Below are 21840 nucleotides of genomic sequence, written 5' to 3' on the forward strand. Positions count from 1 at the left end.
ATCAGAATGTGGAGACCGACTGAGCAGCATTCAGAAAGCTGGTCTAAAACACAGCTTTAGAAATCCAAGGACCCTCAATCAGAAAGCACCAAGACTGGTTTGATAAGAACTGCGATGAGATCAAGCAGTTGCTGGATGAGAAACATTGCCTCCAACAAACCTACCTCAATAACCCCAAGTCCACCTCCAGGAAAGATGCATACATCAATATACGCAGAACTGTACAGCAGAAACTCTGTCAGATGCGAGACAAATAGCTGAGCAACAAAGCTGATGAGATCCAGTGCTATGCAGACAGGCATGACATGAAGAACTTCTACAATGCCCTGAAAGAAGTTTATGGACCTACATCCTCTGGATCATCCCCCTTCTCAGTGCAGATGGGAACACACTAATTACTTACAAAGAGATGATTCTTCAACAATGGGATGAACACTTTGATAGCGTCCTGAATCGCCCTTCATCCATCAACAATGAAGCCACCAGTAGTCTCCCCCAATTACTGCTTGACCCTCCAACCTTGCTCAAAACACAGAAAGCGATACGTCTCCTCTAAAGTGGCAAAGCCCCTGTTTCAGATCCCAGCCCAGCTGAAGTCTACAAGGAAGGGGGCACAGCCGTGATAGAAAGGCTCCACTAAAGGTTTTTACTGATGTGGCAGCAAGAGAAGATTCCACAGGAATTCAAAGACGCTTCCATAATCCACCTGTATAAGCGCAAAGGGAACTGCCAGGCCTGTGACAACCAATGGTGTATATCCTTGCTCTCAATCGCAGGAAAGATATTTGCCAGAATCCTACTGAACCATCTCACTACGCACCATGACAAAGGACTCCTGCCAGAAAGCCAGCATGGATTCCAGAAAGAATATGGGACCACTGACATGGTGTTTGCTTCAAGGCAGCTACAAGAGAAATGTCAAAAGCAAAACGCCTATCTTTTCTCCATCTGCATGACAAAGGTTTTGATACTGTCAGCTGAGAAGGCTTGTGGAAGATAATGGCCAAGTATGGATGCCCGAGAAAATTTATATTCATGGTGCAGCATTTCCACGATGGCATACAGGCATGAGTCCCGGACAATGGAGAGACATCTGAGCCATTCCCAGTAACCAATGGCGTCAAGCAGTGTTGTGTTCTGGCACTGACACTGTTCAGTCTATTGTTCTCCGCCACACTGGCTAATGATATCAGACACAGTGATGTTGAAGTCAGCATCAGGTACCATACAGATGGAAAACTGTTCAACCCCAGAAGGCTTCAAGCGAAAACCAAGGTTATGACAGACACCAACAGGGAATTCTAATTTGCTGATGACTGTGCCCTCAACGCTGCCTCAGAAGCCGACCTGCAACGCAGCGTTGACAAGTTCTCCAGCTCCTGCACAAGCTTCAGTCTCACCATCAGTACCAAGAAGACTGAAGTCTTGTTTCAGCTGGCCCCTGGAAAGCCCTAGGTTGAGCTCAACATCACTGTCAATGTCCAAAAACTCAACGCAGTGAACCGCTTCACCTACCTTGGCAGCACACTTCACAGAGTGTCACTATTGATGACGAGGTGAACCTCTGCATTGCCAGAGCCAGTGCAACTTTCGGCAGACTGTATGCCAATGTCTGGAATAGAAAAGGCATCAGGATCCAGACCAAACTAAAGGTCTACAGGTCAGTTGTGCTCCCCACACCACTTTATGCATGCGAAACATGGACGGTGTACCAACGCCATGCCAGGAAGATGAACCATTTTCACACCACAAGTCTCAGGAAAATTCTCAACATCAAGTGGCAGGACAAGGTTTCAGACAATGAGGTACTCACCCAAGCAGGTCTCCCCAGCATCCACACCATCCTGATGCAGTCCCAGCGTATGTTGTACGCATGCCAGACCACCGGCTGCCTAAGAGACTCTTCTATGGCGAGCTACAGCAAGGACAGTGATCCCACAGTGACCAAAACAAACACTTCAAAGACAATCTGAAACCTGCACTGAGTGTGTTCAACATAAGCCCTTAATCCTGGGAGCAAACAGCAAGTGATCGTGTCACCTGGCGTTCCTCCATGAACAAGGGCTCCAAATTGTGCGAATCTAGCAGCTGCAGAGCTGAAGAGGCATGCCAGAAAGGTGTGTGTCATCAACCCTCCTGGAGAAGTCCCACTCATCCCTTGTCCCTTATGCAAATAAACATTCCGTGCAAGGATTGGCCTCATCAGCCACCTGCGCATGCACAAAACAGAACCAGCCCCTCCATCCCTCGGATGACTAGAGTGGTCCCCGTTGACTCATTGGACAAACAACAACATCATAGGGGATATACATTTAGACACGAGAATTGCATTTATACCATTTAGAGGACATTTCTTCTGAAGTGACACAAGAAAAAACAATGCATAAATTAGTAATTCGTCATATTACTATCTCACTAATATTCCCCTGTACTAACCAAATACTTTAAAAAAAGTCAGTGTCAAAACTTACAGACGATGCTTCAGCTAGTGAAATGGTCAAAGTCGTGCTAACCTGTAATGACCTTGCATGTGGTTAATGATATCGTCATGTGACATCATCTTAAAAAAGACGAAGTCATTAGATGGGTCAATTAGAACCCCAAAAATGGCTTGGACTGTCAGAGGATAAACTGTATGATGCTACCAGTACAGCAGCAAAGCAAAAAACTAACACCACCTGGCAGTGGCATGGGGAGGTAATGGACAAGAGTTATTGCCCTAATGAGATAGACAGGAAAATACAATTTTCATCTTTTAGTAGGGCTGGATTCACAAGGTAGCAGGCTAACATTCCTAATGTAATGTGATTGGGGTGGCTAATATTCCTAATGTAATGTGATTGGGGTGGCTAATATTCCTAATGTAATGTGATTGGGGTGGCTAATATTCATAATGTAATGGGATTGGGGTGGCTAATATTCCTAAAGTAATGTGATTGGGGTGGCTAATATTCCTAATGTAATGTGATTGGGGTAGCTAATATTCCTAATGTAATCTGATCGGTGTGGCTAATATTCCTAATGTAATGTGATTGGGGAATGTATCTGAGAGAAAGGTAAGTGAAGAAAATATAAAATATTAAGCCTGATCAAGACTTTGAAGACAGCCCCTCTTCCAATGTGGCAATAAGTATGCCATGTTTTATCCCTTAATCTCAAATGTCATTAACGTTACTCAGAAGATAGGAAAGAGTGATGGAAAATGGAAAATACCCAACCGTACCATTGACCTTAAAGAAAGTACCCCAAATGGTGATAAGCAACACACCTTCACCTCATGACGTAATGTATATCAAGATTCATTCCTTAATCTCAAACAGCTTTAAAGTTATGGAGTGGAAGGGAAAATATAATAGAAAAAAAATACCATGACCTTGATCTTGAAGATAGGATGCCCAGAACGGTATGCTACACACTGTAATGCTGTATAAGAATACCAAGTTTCATCCATTATTCTCAAACTGCTTCAAAGCTGTTGTACAGATGAGAAAGTGTGATGGAAAATATAAAAACTGGGTGGTGACAATGAAGATAGGACCCCAAAGTGAGATATAACACCTTCTAGTGATGATGTATAATTATAACAACTATCATCCCTTAATCTCAAATGACTCTAAAGTGCTAGAGCAGAAAGGATAGTGTATCAGGCAGATGTGATCATGGAAATTCCCCTGCTAGTCTTTGAAAATGCAGGGAATAATAATAATAATAATAATAATAATGATGATGATGATGATGATAATAATAATAATAATAACAACAATAATAGTAATAATAATGATAATAATACTAATAATAATAATATAATGATGATAATAATAATAATAATAATAACAATAATACTACTACTAATAATAATAATATAATGATGATAATAATAACAACAACAACAACAACAATAATAATAACAACATAATAATAATGATAATAATAACAAGCAGCAGTAGCAGCTGAGAACCTACCATCTTCATCCAGGCCAAACTTGATTAGTTTGAAGGACTTCTTCGGTGAGCTTTCGTGAGCTTCAAGACGTCGCTTCCTCTTCTCTGCCATAATCTGAGCAAAACTCTTGATCACAATCTCATCAGACTGGGACTGTAAATGAATAACATATACATCAGATTGGGACTGTAAATAAATAACACATACATCAGATTGGGACTGTAAATAAATAACATATACATCAGATTGGGACTGTAAATGAATAACATATACATCAGACTGGGACTGTAAAAGAATAACATATACATCAGATTGGGACTGTAAATGAATAACATATACATCAGATTGGGACTGTAAAAGAATAACATATACATCAGACTGGGACTATAACATATACATCAGATTGGGACTGTAAATGAATAACATATACATCAGACTGGGACTGTAAAAGAATAACATATATATCAGACTGGGACTGTAAATGAATAACATATACATCAGATTGGGACTGTAAATGAATAACATATACATCAGACTGGGACTGTAAATGAATAACATATACATCAGACTGGGACTGTAAATGTTGTTGTTGTTGTTGTGGGGTTTAACGCCATTTTTCAGCACGATAGGCTATACATGGCGGCCAGTATTAATGGTGGAGGAAGAACCCGGAAAACCCCGGAAAGAACCACCGACCCACGAGAAGCTACTGGCAGGCTTTCTCACATGCCCACATTGGCTGAATCTTAGACTCGAACCGCCGCAGACAGAGGTGAGATGGCAGTGATCCGTAACGAAGAGCGCTTTAGACCACTCGGCCACTCGGGGCCCCGGACTGTAAATGAATAACATATACATCAGATTGGGACTGTAAATGAATAACATATACATCAGATTGGGACTGTAAAAGAATAACATATACATCAGATTGGGACTGTAAATGAATAACATATACCTCAGAGTGGGACTGTAAATGAATAACATATACATCAGATTGGGACTGTAAATGAATAACATATACATCAGATTGGGACTGTAAATGAATAACATATACATCAGATTGGGACTGTAAATGAATAACATTTTATATCAGATTGGGACTGTAAATGAATAACATATATATCTGACTTGGGACTGTAAATGAATAACATATATCTGACTTGGGACTGCCTTTTGAAAAATATCAATCAATCCACAGCACACCAAAAATTAGCCCAGTGCTTTCCAAAACTACAATTTTCTGCTAATGTGGGTACATGAGAAAGTTTTCCAGTAGCTTCCCATGGGTTGTTGCTTCTTCCTGGAGTTTTCCTGGGTTCTTCCTTGACAAGTTATACTAGCCACCATATATCTTGCACTGACAAATGGCATTAAACACCATAACAACAAAAAATCAAAACTACAATTCTATGGTTTTAAAGAATATCCCGATGATGTCCTGTTTAAACTCGATCATCTCATTAACATGTACAGATACAACTTGTACAAGATCTTGATATAAGCATATAGTCAAGAGTCGGATCCAAATCAGATCATAAATAGGGCCTCTAGAGTGAACAAGGTCAGCCAGTCAGAAGCAAGATCACCTCATTATTAAATCCATCTGAGATCTTAATAATAGAGTCAAAGTTTTGATAAAAGGCAGATCAGAAATCTGACTTTCAGAGTGGTACTATGGTCAGCCAATCAAATGCAAGATTATCTCATTACCATTCATGGACTGTGCTCACTACCGAATCAAAGACCTTGAAGATATAAAGCCTTATTGCAAGTCGGATCAATTGGATCAAAAATATGGTTTCCAGATGGGTAACAAGCTCAGATAATCAAATGCATCATCATCCCATCAGTATGCTTGCATCTCATGTGCAATCAAAATCATCCGAGCTCTTAATTACATCAAAAATAAAATCACATAAATGCTTCATTTATCAGAAGCATGGTCACCCAATTAATATGCATAGATTTTACTCATTATCAAAATGATTCAAGATCATGATGATATAAGCAAACATTCCAAGTTTGATCAAAATTGGATCAGAAATATGGCTTCATGAGCTTAGCCAATCGGATATAAAAAAAAGCAACTCACTGATGCACATGAATCATGTGATTTTGATGATATAAACCCACATGTCAAGTTTTATTGGAACTATATCAGAGATATGATCTCCTGAGTGGTAACATGCAATTATTGACAAATACATGACACAATGCAAGGCCATACCACAAGCTCCTGTGATGATTCAGCCATGTGAGCTAGGGAGAATCCAAAGAGAAAAGCCTGAACTTAAAAGACCTCTTTGCCCAGAAAGAATCCCAGGAATTTGGGACAGGAAGATGATGTAATGGTAAGCTTCTGTAGGTCGATGGAAACTGCTTAAACATTCTCCCATTAGCAAGGTTTGACAAAGTTTATAAATATCAGTTTACCCAGGGCAAGTTGACTCTAAAATGGAACTTGCCATTTAAGGATATAAGCTTGCCCATACATATGACAACAAAACATCAGCACGATATCACAAAATTTTACTGTGATTGCATTATACTTATCTTACAAAGTTTGAACTTTTGTTTTCTTTTTCCTAATTTGCACTTAAAAACACTATGTCAATAACTAAAGTTATCCAAAAAGAGATATGCAGATGAGGAAAAAAAGGAATGCAAATGTAGTATTAGAAAAGAAAAGACAGATATGTAAACATAAAAACATATAGATAAATGAATATATATGAATTTTGGAAATGACCCGATTCCTCAGAGAGACTGATGTTTAGGTAAAAGACCTTAAACTGACAAATTAAACAGTCAAGAACATAACTTTGTTAAATTAATTTAAGCCATGATGCAATAACATTTTCTTTCTCTATGACTGCACATAAAGTTCAATTGATTGAGCCAACTTTAGTAAAAAAAATCCCTTAAGAAAACAAGGTAAAATGAGTTTCTCACTGAAATATTCTCATGTCAATGAATTCACTCTATGCTTTGTTATCCAATGTTGATCCAGAAATTGGTGACATGCATCTAAACAACCTCCGACAAGCAATCTTCTGAGAACTTGATTTGATAACACATTTTTAAAATCCATTTAATTGTTTTCCAAACAGTAAGTTTACAATTATCTGTTGTAATAATCACATAAATAATAGATGATAAACATTGCTTGTGGGTGCTACATTTTCAAGTGGCTAATTGTTAGAGACAAGTGCCTTTCATTTCCAAACACACCTGACAAAGAAATCTCATGAGTTGCATTTTTAACCATTATTACTAAGTCACCTTGAAATCAGCTACATGCATCAAAAAACAATTCTGGCACACCAACCATTCAAAGTCTGCAATCTTGGCACATTCAGTTTACAAACTGCCTGTACCTACATTTGCAATTGAATGTTGGAAAATCCTGTATTCATACAAATATTATTATATTATATTATCTGATAACTTAAAATAAACATATTTATATCCTAATTGTGAGAACTTCCTTTAAATAGGTCATCGTGTCTGCATTTAAAATGCAAGACTGACCTTAACAATTACTACAATTAAATGATGAACTGGGTTTATTGAGTGAAATAAGCAAATTAATAGATGAAAGAAAGATGAAAGAAAGTGTGGACAGTTATATACTTGAAGAAACTGGTACATATAAATGCGTAATAAAGGTGCCGGTATATGTACTGATATAAGACTGCAGTGTATAACTTGCAGAATATAAAATATTACAAACTGAGCATGAAACTCCCAAAACTATTCAGGTCTGTCTGCCAGCAAATACTATGCAAAGAAGAGTTTACCTGAGCCAAATCTGAGATTTTCACGGGAGTCAGGCTATTGGATTTGTTAAGCCCTGCCTTTAGCATTCCTGACTGAGGCTAACATCACCACTAACCAAACAAACTTATTTAATGGGAGATATCACTGAGAAGTCAAAATTTTCCTTTTCTTCTTTAAACCAGGATGATCTGGGAATAGAATCCCAGGTTTTTTGTGTTTTATCATTTTATCTACATCCACTTCTTTTGAAGGTTGTACACCTCCTCATCACTTGTAAATTCCAGACAGGTCAGGTGAATCAAATGGAGATCCTTGACAGAGGTGGAGGGTCCAAAAGTGAATCTAGTAACCTTTCTAACTGCAGAGAGAACCCATAGATTGTCTGTTCAGTTTGACCATGGCTCTGAAAAGAAGCCTAGTCAGGCACCTACTGTGGTGTGAGAATGAGGGGGATGTACTGTTATGTATATTTGATTTTATATTTGTTTCAATTTAATTGTCTGTTTGCAAGTTTTGAATTTTTTAAATTTTAATTTCATAACGTGTCAAAGTAATGTAGTTTTGTTTACTAGGAACTTGATATTTTATCAGAAAATAGTTTGACCCTGATTCTTCAGTCGTAAACACCTAAAGCTGACTTAGTTCCCGACCTTGATTTCAGAAATTGCTGAGACAAGTAAACAACTTATTTTTATCCAATTCTGTGAGTAAAATGATTGCTTTTTGTCAAGGTCATACTGGGACTACATGCTTTTATATGTAAATACTTCTCAAAGGTTCTGGAACATTGACCCTCATCCGGGAATTTCTTTTGCGTTTCGAGTTACTGTATAATCATTGTTTATAGAGATTTTTCTCAGTCTGAGCTTAAAACACTTGATGTCAAGGTATTCATTTGTTTGTGACCAGTTTGAGGAATTACATTGAATTATTTGGATTCAAAAGGATTAATTCTTTTTCCTGGAAAAATCTGAGTGCTCATACAGAATTCTTGGACAAAGACATTTCATTAAATTTTATTGGGAAATTCAAACACAGGATTTATTTGTTGTGAATAACACAAAACTGTAGACCTTACAACATCACAGAGGATAAAGTATACGTCATTGCCTTTCATCATGGATACTTTGTTGGGACTTGTGATCTGCAAAGGTGAGCACCTTAGACCACACAGTCACACTGCATTACATAACACCTTAGACCAAACAATCACACTGCATTACCTAACACTTTAGACCAAACAATCACACTGCATTACCTAACACTTTAGACCAAACAATCACACTGCATTACCTAACACCTTAGACCAAACAATCACACTGCATTACCTAACACTTTAGACCACACAGTCACACTGCATTACCTAACACTTTAGACCACACAGTCACACTGCATTACATAACACCTTAGACCAAACAATCACACTGCATTACCTAACACCTTAGACCAAACAATCACACTGCATTACCTAACACCTTAGACCAAACAATCACATTGCATTACCTAACACCTTAGACCACACAATCACACTGCATTACCTAACACCTTAGACCAAACAATCACACTGCATTACATAACACCTTACACCACACAATCACACTGCATTACCTAACACCTTAGACCAAACAATCAAACTGCATTACCTAACACTTTAGACCACACAGTCACACTGCATTACATAACACCTTAGACCACACAGTCACACTGCATTACATAACACCTTAGACCAAACAATCACACTGCATTACCTAACACCTTAGACCAAACAATCACACTGCATTACCTAACACCTTAGACCAAACAATCACACTGCATTACCTAACACTTTAGACCAAACAATCACACTGCATTACCTAACACTTTAGACCACACAGTCACACTGCATTACATAACACCTTAGACCAAACAATCACACTGCATTACCTAACACCTTAGACCAAACAATCACACTGCATTACCTAACACTTTAGACCACACAGTCACACTGCATTATATAACACCTTAGACCAAACAATCACACTGCATTACCTAACACCTTAGACCAAACAATCACACTGCATTACCTAACACCTTAGACCAAACAATCACACTGCATTACCTAACACCTTAGACCACACAATCACACTGCATTACCTAACACCTTAGACCAAACAATCACACTGCATTACATAACACCTTAGACCACACAATCACACTGCATTACCTAACACCTTAGACCAAACAATCACACTGCATTACCTAACACTTTAGACCACACAGTCACACAGCATTACATAACACCTTAGACCACAGTCACACTGCATTACATAACACCTTAGACCAAACAATCACACTGCATTCTGCATTACCTAACACCTTAGACCAAACAATCACACTGCATTACCTAATACCTTAGACCAAACAATCACACTGCATTACCTAACACTTTAGACCAAACAATCACACTGCATTACCTAACACTTTAGACCACACAGTCACACTGCATTACATAACACCTTAGACCACACAGTCACACTGCATTACCTAACACTTTAGACCACACAGTCACACTGCATTACATAACACCTTAGACCACACAATCACACTGCATTACCTAACACTTTAGACCACACAGTCACACTGCATTACCTAACACCTTAGACCACACAGTCACACTGCATTACCTAACACTTTAGACCACACAGTCACACTGCATTACCTAACACTTTAGACCACACAGTCACACTGCATTACATAACACTTTAGACCACACAGTCACACTGCATTACCTAACGCCTTAGACCAAACAATCACACTGCATTACCTAACACCTTAGACCAAACAATCACACTGCATTACATAACACTTTAGACCACACAGTCACACTGCATTACATAACACCTTAGACCACACAATCACACTGCATTACCTAACACCTTAGACCAAACAATCACACTGCATTACCTAACACTTTAGACCACACAGTCATACTGCATTACATAACACTTTAGACCACACAGTCACACTGCATTACATAACACCTTAGACCACACAGTCACACTGCATTACATAACACCTTAGACCAAACAATCACACTGCATTACCTAACACCTTAGACCAAACAATCACACTGCATTACCTAACACCTTAGACCAAACAATCACACTGCATTACCTAACACTTTAGACCACACAGTCACACTGCATTACATAACACCTTAGACCACACAGTCACACTGCATTACATAACACCTTAGACCAAACAATCACACTGCATTACCTAACACCTTAGACCAAACAATCACACTGCATTACCTAACACTTTAGACCAAACAATCACACTGCATTACCTAACACTTTAGACCACACAGTCACACTGCATTACATAACACCTTAGACCACACAGTCACACTGCATTACCTAACACTTTAGACCACACAGTCACACTGCATTACATAACACCTTAGACCACACAATCACACTGCATTACCTAACACTTTAGACCACACAGTCACACTGCATTACCTAACACCTTAGACCACACAGTCACACTGCATTACCTAACACTTTAGACCACACAGTCACACTGCATTACCTAACACTTTAGACCACACAGTCACACTGCATTACATAACACTTTAGACCACACAGTCACACTGCATTACCTAACACCTTAGACCACACAGTCACACTGCATTACATAACACTTTAGACCACACAGTCGCACTGCATTACATAACACCTTAGACCACACAATCACACTGCATTACCTAACACCTTAGACCAAATAATCACACTGCATTACCTAACACTTTAGACCACACAGTCATACTGCATTACATAACACCTTTGACCACACGGTCACAATGCATTACCTAAAACCTTAGACCACAAAGTCACACTGCATTACCTAACACCACTACCATCAGGGGGAATAAACTAATATTTAAACACTAAATTCAACAAAATGACAAATCAAGACTTAACTAATTATATAAAAATGTAAGTAATGGTAATAGGAGTTCAAATGTAACAGAGAAGTGTAAATGACTGAGATTATGAATGAGATCTGAATCACTGAAAAACTCGAGTACTTAAAGACACACGTTATACCACAAAAAATCCAATGAACAGAAGATTAAAAAGAGTTCAGCTGGAATAGAAAAATGGGCATGATTGATTGACATTATGAATGAGACCTGAATCAGATATAATCTCATGTGCCTAGAGACACGTTACACAAAATCCAAGGAAAAGAAGGACAATATTCTGAATGATGGTAGTGACTAAGACATTTGACTTGACTATGTTTATTTTTGTACTAGACCTCCAGTTACTAGCTCAAAGCAGGACTATTAATCTTAGACTGGGGAACAGCACCAGGAAAAGAGAAAACAATGTAATAATAGCAGTTAATATATTGCTGCTTTAAATATTTTAACTGAGACATTTCACCGTCGGTATAAAAATAGCTGTCAAATACCATAAGAATCTTAATGAGACCCCCCCCCAATTCAATCAGCAGCAATAAACAACACTGTCAAAAAAAAGTTTTTTCCATTAGTATCCTACCTCTTCCTTGTTTTTTGATAATCCTTTCCTATCCATATTAGGGCTAGAGGTTCTAGTGGGTATTGTACTGGTAGAGGTGACCGGAGCAAGGTCACTGTAGCAGATCATCTCCCTCTTCTGGCTTGTTGATGGCTTTGTGCCCATCCTCTTGAAGGGGTTAGATACTACAGAGCCGGCAGACCTGGAGGGGAGAGGATTTTTGCTCTGATCTGAATTATTCTTGACTGCTGTTGCGGATTCACTTCTCATGAGGGATGTATCTATTAAATGAGAGAACATTAAAAAGTATATAACTCTCATTTAGGTGTGGAAGAGATTATTAGAAAAAAAATTCCATTTACTGTTTTTGTAAAGTCTGTAAATGCAAATCAGAGAGCTAATGACATAAGAATGTAGAGTCTACCTGATCTCTGTCTGCCTGGTGGTACATAAAGCTGTCTATCTCGTTTCAGAGCTTTACGTGCTTGTCTCCTTAACTCCTCCCTTTCTTTCTGCTTTTCCAAGAACCTCTTTCGGAATTTCTCAAAGTCATTCTCAGGTTCATCTGAGTCACTTCCCTCATCTGTACAACAACAAAAAAATTTGAAAAAGTGTTCTGAAGTTAACAAAGTACAAACTGGAAAAATTACTGTAATGGCCTGAAAATTGAATAAGATCATTTCATTTGCCTACATTAAGTAGGTTCTTTTTAACAATACTGGTAACAAGCTTTTCTGGAAGGATGTACAGACAGATAAATATGATCAAATCGAGATACCCCCTGCAAGCAGTACAGGATTAAAAGTAAAAAAGAACAATGCATCTTGATTTCAAGTACAGGATTAAAATAAAATAGAACAGTGCATCTTGCTTTCAACACACATCTTTAACATAAAACCTTAATATCGTTGGCCACGATGCCACCTGCATGAATATTATTACTGTGCTGGATTTGGCTGGTTGGTATGAATTTTAACACTATAGAATATAAATTGCAGCCAGTATATTCGGTGGAAAAAACCCCATGAAGAACCATCCATCTATGGGAAGCTACTGGCAAGCTTTCTCATATACCCACATTGGCTGAGCCATACAATCTAACCCACAATGACAGAGGTGACATGTCAGTGATCTATAAAAGTGACATGTCAGTGATCTATAAAGGGGAAATCTTAGATTTCCTGGGGCCAGAACTATCACTACTGGAATATATATATATATATATATATATATATATATATATATATATATATATATATATATATATATATAAAGTGGAGTTAGATGTTGAGAGCAACATTTTAAATTTCTAAATTTTTATGCTTTTTTCATATACAGTAATTAATGAATAGAATTTTAAATCCCTTTTTCTTTAAAGGACTATTGAAGCTAACAACAGAAAACTTTAATGTCTTTGACAGGCATTCTATGTCTTGCAAAGTTAATTAACAAACATATACTAACAGTAAAACACTTTTCCTAATCATCCAACAGGTATCTTGAACTATTACAAAGTACAGACAACTTTTCCCTTCTAATTTAAGGATTAACACTACATCAGGCAACTACTAATAAATATCTGAAAATGCATAAAACTGTCCTTTTGCAACTTTAACTGTGACTTTGCATTCTGCGTCAATTATACTTCTTTGTCCCTCAACTGTAACATAATAAATGTACCTTCAGAATCCTTTTGCAAGTGTCTCTTCTTGCCATGAGAGGTTAATGTTATTTTGATCTTTTTCGGAATCACCATTTCACCTAAAATAGTATCAAAATAAAGCAATTATTCTGTGGTCATTTAAACAAATCTCATACATGGAATAAGAGGCTGAAGTAATATTGTAGTTGTTGTGGGGTTTAACGCCATTTTTCAGCACACGATAGGCTATACATGGCGGCCAGTTACGGATCACTGCCATCTCACCTCTGTCTGCATGGGTTCAAGTCTTGGATTCAGCCAATGTGGGTATGTGAGAAAGCCTGCCAGTAACTTCTCATGGGTCGGTGGTTCTTTCCGGGGTTTTCCCAGGTTCTTCCTCCACCATTAATACTGGCCACCATGTACAGCCTATCGTGTGCTGAAAAATGGCGTTAAACCCTACTACAACAACAACTTTGAAAGCTAGAACAAATGAATAGAACTGCATTACTTTTCAGACATGGAAATTACTTTTTGCTGAAAAAATCTATGCAATTTGGATCTTGATAAAGTTATTTCCCTTTATTTGCTCATAAACAATGATAAACCTGCTAGTATGCATTGCTGTATCGGGCCTGCTTTGTGGTCAGTGTGTGTGATTTAGATTTTTAACATAGCTTTAACAATTTCCCAGTCATATCACTACGATGTCTGCAGTGTGGCTGTTTAAAGTGATGTCTAACACTGGGGCATCATGCCACAGACATGTAGCAAGATGACCACCCAGTCACATTATCCTGAAACCAGGCAGACCAGTCCTGACACTAACCTCTTAATGCTGAGTGCCTAGCGAGGCAGCTGTTAGTACCAGTTTTAGATGTCTTTGGTATGACTTGGCTGGGGATCGAAATCCCACAATCTTCCACATCTGAGGCAGACGCTCTAACCACTAGGCCACTGGAGTGGTGCTTTGTGGTCAGATACGATTGAAGTTTACAAAATGTCAGAAATGTAATTTACTGTTATATATTTCCTAATCCAAACACTCCACTAAACCACTGATATTTATATGACCAGATCATAAAAATGAAGTGAATTCATGAAAAGGGTGTTGGTGTGTATTTAGTTCTGGAGCAAGTTTGGTATATAATAAAAAGAAAAAATTATTTTCCAACTTTAATACCAGATATATTTCTGTACCATAATAATATATTTTAACACTTTGGCACTCATCAAAATACCACACCTTTTATATGCTGATGACAGTACAGATTCCAATATATATTTATTAATGTCTTCAACTGATGGAAGCAAGCCTTAGTTTGTGCTGTGTTTTGTTATGTTACAGTTATTGACTGAACGATTTGCAGATTGAAAATAGTCACCTTTTTCATGTTCCTCTTGTACTTTCACTGTCTTTTCTGGGATTATTTCCTCTTGTACCTTCACTGCCTTTTCTGGGATTATTTCCTCCAATGAGTGAACCTTAATATGCTTCAATTCCTTTGTCTCTGTAACTTCAGTTAAAAGGTATTATTAAAAATCTTTTTAAAAACATGACTAGAAAAACAATTAAAAACGGATTTAATTTTTTTTTAAATACAGACATTTTTCTGATGAAAATATAGTTTGTGGCCATATATATATATATATATATATATATATATATATATATATATATATATATATATATATATACACATATATATACAATAATGCTACTACTGCAAGTCATAACGTTTCAATTTAAAAGAGAATTTTTTTTTTAGCAGACTGATAAATATATAAATATTATCACTAGCTTGTTTAATTAAAACTTTAAGCACCTGTCATTTTAGGTTTGAATACAATAAGGCGCCCATGAGGACAAATGCAATAGTTCTAAAATTAAATAAATTTCAAGAGCAAACAGGACAAAGAATTCTACAATACTCAATATCAGCTTGCATATAAAAATTTCATTTAAATCCTGTTTTTCCCAGTAAAGATATCTTCCAAATAATGAACTGATGATGAACAGACAGATAGATGGACTGACCATGATTACTACAGAGCTCTGATAACTTCACCTAATGGGCCCTTCATAAGTAATGCTCCAAGATTTTGTATACATGCATGTATTTGTAGATTTTTAGTTTTGTATGTTTGTATGGAAACCAAATATTACCATTAATGTTTCTTCTTTTATTCTTCACTGCTCTTGTGCTTATGGATTTTAGAGCCTTATCCTTTCTAGAGGTTTCACCATCTTTCCCTGTAAATAGACTCATTATGTGTCAATTCATGTTAATTCTGTATATGTCAATATGTTGATGACACTGACAATGATGCCAATTACTAGTAAAGTGACTATATCTCAACAATGTTTACACAGGTGTACATCAGTATGTTGATGACACTGAAAATGACGCCATCACTAGAAAAGAGAATATATCTCAACCATGTTTACACAGGTGTACATCAGTTATGTCGACGACACTGAAAATGATGCCATCGCTCAACCATGTGTGACTATATCCTAACCATGTGACTGTATCTCAACCATGTGACTATATCTCAACCATGTGACTAAATCTCAACCATGTGACTAAATCTCAACCATGTGACTATATCTCAACCATGTGACTATATCTCAACCATGTAGCTATATCTCAACCATGTGACTATATCTTAACCATGTGACTATATCTCAACCATGTGACTATATCTTAACCATGTGACTATATCTCAACCATGTGACTATATCTTAACCATGTGACTATATCTCAACCATGTGACTATATCTCAACCATGTGACTATATCTCAACCATGTAGCTATATCTCAACCATGTAGCTATATCTCAACCATGTGACTATATCTTAACCATGTGACTGTATCTCAACCATGTGACTATATCTCAGCCAAGTGACTAAATCTTAACCATGTGACTATATCTTAACCATGTGACTATATCTCAACCATGTGACTATATCTTAACCATGTGACTATATCTTAACCATGTGACTATATCTCAACCATGTGACTATATCTCAACCAAGTGACTATATCTCAACCATGTGACTATATCTCAACCAAGTGACTAAATCTCAACCATGTGACTAAATCTTAACCACGTGACTATATCTCAACCATGTAACTATATCTCAACCATGTGACTATATCTCAACCATGTGACTATATCTCAACCATGTGACTACATCTCATATCTCAACCATGTGACTATATCTCAACCATGTTTACAAAGTGAGAAGATCTCATGTAATAAACTACCATAGAAAAAAAAAAAGAAAACAAGATTTTTTCCTCTTAAAAATTAATGTTAGCTTTCTTCTCATAAAACCAAACAAACATTAAACATAATGGTGGTGCATGACCCATGTGTTTTTCCCCCTGAACCAATTTATGAGAAATGATGACATTTAATATTTTTTCTCCTTTCCTACTATCGGTCTTTGGTCCATTCCCATCCCCAAGAAGAAATAATTCACTGCTGCTCCATATCATCCCATAAAGTTACAGTGTTACTCAATCATTATTTGCTGGAAATTTCTCCAAGGAAATTCAACATTTGTATAAAATTCATATATATTTCAAAATGTACTCAAGATAATTAGAGGGTCTTACCTTTTATCAGAAAAGCCTCCTTTTCTCCATCCGAAGTTTTGTTAACTTCCACCGTCACAAGCTGAATTCTACTCATGGCTTTTGAATCTATCTCTTCCTCCACTGCCTTCTTTTCCAACACCTCCTCCTCTGAATCAACTGTAGTAGTAACAGAGACCACTGGTAGTGGGCCAAGACGACTTAGTATATTTCTCTTCACTTTGACAGTTCCTAGGTCCTTGTCTACTGAATTGACCTTGTGCATTTTTCTGTCTGAATCAATCAGCCCCAATCTTTGCTTGACTCCCAAATTCAGACGAGATTTCACACTTGGTTTATGTGACAGCTGAGCTGTAATAGGTGAAAAATATTCACACATTATTAAAATAACCTTTTCTATGTACAGCTGCAAAAAAATTTTGAAAACCAAGGCAAGGTTGGCACTATGGTCTCATACTTATAAAGATGTCAATATTTATTTTTCCATGACATTCAAAATAATGCACAAATCATACCATGCCTAAATAAATGAACACAAGTCATATGTCTGCCATGGTATAAAGTCCTACCGTGTTGATAGAACAGAATAGCATTTCTTGTTGTCTTTTTTTTTATAGTTGCTTATAAGATTTGTTTCAGATGCTCTAATAACTGTCCATTCCTTGAAGCCAGATTAAGAATCTTTGGAGCGATAGCCATTGTGGACACTATTACAAGCATAGTTCATGAATAAGTAATTGCAATGACATCATAGCAAGCTATAGGTAAAAAATGGATAAGGTCTGCAAAAAAAAAAAATGTGGGCAACCATATGTGAAAACAAAAAGCATATCAGACTGCCGCTGTAGTTGCAATGATGTCACCTTTGTATGTGTCGACAGCTAAGGCCTCACATAAACTGAATGCACTCCATTCATTTAATCCCTATCTGTGACAACAGCTGAGGCTACACATAACTTGAATGCATTCCATTCATTTAATCCCTATCTGTGACAACAGCTGAGGCTACTCATAAATTGAATGCATTCCATTCATTTAATCCCTATCTGTGACAACAGCTGAGGCTACACATAAATTGAATGCATTCCATTCATTTAATCCCTACCTGTGACTACAGCTGAGGCCTCTCATAAATTGAATGCATTCCATTCATTTAATCTCTATCTGTAACTACAGCTGAGGCCTCTCATAAACTGAATGCACTCCATTCATTTAATCCCTACTCCATCACACGTATAACATAGTTAACATTACACTATGTACACGGTATTAACACTGATAAGGAAGGTTAACCACTAAATAAAGATATTACACTGTCACTATGTACACGGTATTAACACTGATAAGGAAGGTTAACCACTAAATAAAGATATTATACTGTCACTATGTACAGAGTATAAACACTGATAAGGAAAGTTAACCACTAAATAAAGATATTACACTGTCACTATGTACAGAGTATAAACACTGATAAGGAAAGTTAACCACTAAATAAAGATATTATACTGTCACTATGTACAGAGTATAAACACTGATAAGGAAAGTTAACCACTAAATAAAGATATTACACTGTCACTATGTACACGGTATTAACACTGATAAGGAAGGTTAACCACTAAATAAAGATATTACAGTCACTATGTACAGAGTATAAACACTGATAAGGAAAGTTAACCACTAAATAAAGATATTACAGTCACTATGTACAGAGTATAAACACTGATAAGGAAAGTTAACCACTAAATAAAGATATTACAGTCACTATGTACAGAGTATAAACACTGATAAGGAAAGTTAACCACTAAATAAAGATATTACACTGTCACTATGTACAGAGTATAAACACTGATAAGGAAGGTTAACCACTAAATAAAGATATTACACTGTCACTATGTACAGAGTATAAACACTGATAAGGAAGGTTAACCACTAAATAAAGATATTACACTGTCACTATGTACAGAGTATAAACACTGATAAGGAAGGTTAACCACTAAATAAAGATATTACACTGTCACTATGTACAGAGTATAAACACTGATAAGGAAGGTTAACCACTAAATAAAGATATTACACTGTCACTATGTACAGAGTATAAACACTGATAAGGAAGGTTAACCACTAAATAAAGATATTACACTGTCACTATGTACAGAGTATAAACACTGATAAGGAAGGTTAACCACTAAATAAAGATATTACACTGTCACTATGTACAGAGTATAAACACTGATAAGGAAGGTTAACCACTAAATAAAGATATTACACTGTCACTATGTACAGAGTATAAACACTGATAAGGAAGGTTAAGCACTAAATAAAGATATTACACTGTCACTATGTACAGAGTATAAACACTGATAAGGAAAGTTAACCACTAAATAAAGATATTACACTGTCACTATGTACAGAGTATAAACACTGATAAGGAAGGTTAACCACTAAATAAAGATATTACACTGTCACTATGTACAGAGTATAAACACTGATAAGGAAGGTTAACCACTAAATAAAGATATTACACTGTCACTATGTACAGAGTATAAACACTGATAAGGAAGGTTAACCACTAAATAAAGATATTACACTGTCACTATGTACAGAGTATAAACACTGATAAGGAAGGTTAACCACTAAATAAAGATATTACACTGTCACTATGTACAGAGTATAAACACTGATAAGGAAGGTTAACCACTAAATAAAGATATTACACTGTCACTATGTACAGAGTATAAACACTGATAAGGAAGGTTAACCACTAAATAAAGATATTACACTGTCACTATGTACAGAGTATAAACACTGATAAGGAAGGTTAAGCACTAAATAAAGATATTACACTGTCACTATGTACAGAGTATAAACACTGATAAGGAAGGTTAACCACTAAATAAAGATATTACACTGTCACTATGTACAGAGTATAAACACTGATAAGGAAAGTTAACCACTAAATAAAGATATTACACTGTCACTATGTACAGAGTATAAACACTGATAAGGAAGGTTAACCACTAAATAAAGATATTACACTGTCACTATGTACAGAGTATAAACACTGATAAGGAAGGTTAACCACTAAATAAAGATATTACACTGTCACTATGTACAGAGTATAAACACTGATAAGGAAGGTTAACCACTAAATAAAGATATTACACTGTCACTATGTACACGGTATTAACACTGATAAGGAAGGTTAACCACTAAATAAAGATATTACACTGTCACTATGTACAGAGTATAAACACTGATAAGGAAAGTTAACCACTAAATAAAGATATTACACTGTCACTATGTACATGGTATTAACACTGATAAGGAAGGTTAACCACTAAATAAAGATATTACACTGTCACTATGTACAGAGTATAAACACTGATAAGGAAGGTTAACCACTAAATAAAGATATTACACTGTCACTATGTACACGGTATTAACACTGATAAGGAAAGTTAACCACTAAATAAAGATATTACACTGTCACTATGTACAGAGTATAAACACTGATAAGGAAAGTTAACCACTAAATAAAGATATTACACTGTCACTATGTATACGGTATTAACACTGATAAGGAAAGTTAACCACTAAATAAAGATATTACACTGTCACTATGTACAGAGTATAAACACTGATAAGGAAGGTTAACCACTAAATAAAGATATTACACTGTCACTATGTACAGAGTATAAACAATGATAAGGAAGGTTAACCACTAAATAAAGATATTACACTGTCACTATGTACAGAGTATAAACACTGATAAGGAAGGTTAACCACTAAATAAAGATATTACACTGTCACTATGTACAGAGTATAAACACTGATAAGGAAGGTTAACCACTAAATAAAGATATTACACTGTCACTATGTTCAGAGTATAAACACTGATAAGGAAGGTTAACCACTAAATAAAGATATTACACTGTCACTATGTACACGGTATTAACACTGATAAGGAAGGTTAACCACTAAATAAAGATATTACACTGTCACTATGTACAGAGTATAAACACTGATAAGGAAGGTTAAGCACTAAATAAAGATATTACACTGTCACTATGTACAGAGTATAAACACTGATAAGGAAGGTTAACCACTAAATAAAGATATTACACTGTCACTATGTACACGGTATTAACACTGATAAGGAAGGTTAACCACTAAATAAAGATATTACACTGTCACTATGTACACGGTATTAACACTGATAAGGAAGGTTAACCACTAAATAAAGATATTACACTGTCACTATGTACACGGTATTAACACTGATAAGGAAGGTTAACCACTAAATAAAGATATTACACTGTCACTATGTACAGAGTATAAACAC

At 36.4% G+C, this 21840-nt stretch overlaps 1 protein-coding gene across 4 annotated transcripts in view; it reads right to left on the reverse strand.

The window, feature by feature from the left end:
• LOC149792489 (uncharacterized) overlaps nucleotides 1-21840 on the reverse strand; it is a 77189-nt gene that overhangs the window by 13179 nt on the left and 42170 nt on the right. For all 4 annotated transcript variants that reach the window (XR_016423578.1, XM_089971077.1, XM_089971078.1 and 1 more), the window contains 7 exons: nucleotides 17520-17849; nucleotides 16061-16147; nucleotides 15279-15410; nucleotides 13932-14012; nucleotides 12676-12834; nucleotides 12273-12532; nucleotides 3963-4095 (listed from right to left, as the gene is read on the reverse strand). Coding sequence is in view for 3 of the 4 variants with exons in the window: in XM_089971077.1 (XP_089827203.1) it covers nucleotides 3963-4095; nucleotides 12273-12532; nucleotides 12676-12834; nucleotides 13932-14012; nucleotides 15279-15410; nucleotides 16061-16147; nucleotides 17520-17849 (1182 nt within the window). In the remaining variant the exon portion in view is untranslated. The remainder of the gene's footprint in view (nucleotides 1-3962; nucleotides 4096-12272; nucleotides 12533-12675; nucleotides 12835-13931; nucleotides 14013-15278; nucleotides 15411-16060; nucleotides 16148-17519; nucleotides 17850-21840) is intronic.

This window comes from Sinohyriopsis cumingii, chromosome 9, assembly GCF_028554795.1.
Source record: "Sinohyriopsis cumingii isolate HCF-2022 chromosome 9, ASM2855479v2, whole genome shotgun sequence".
NCBI lineage: Eukaryota > Metazoa > Mollusca > Bivalvia > Unionida > Unionidae > Sinohyriopsis > Sinohyriopsis cumingii.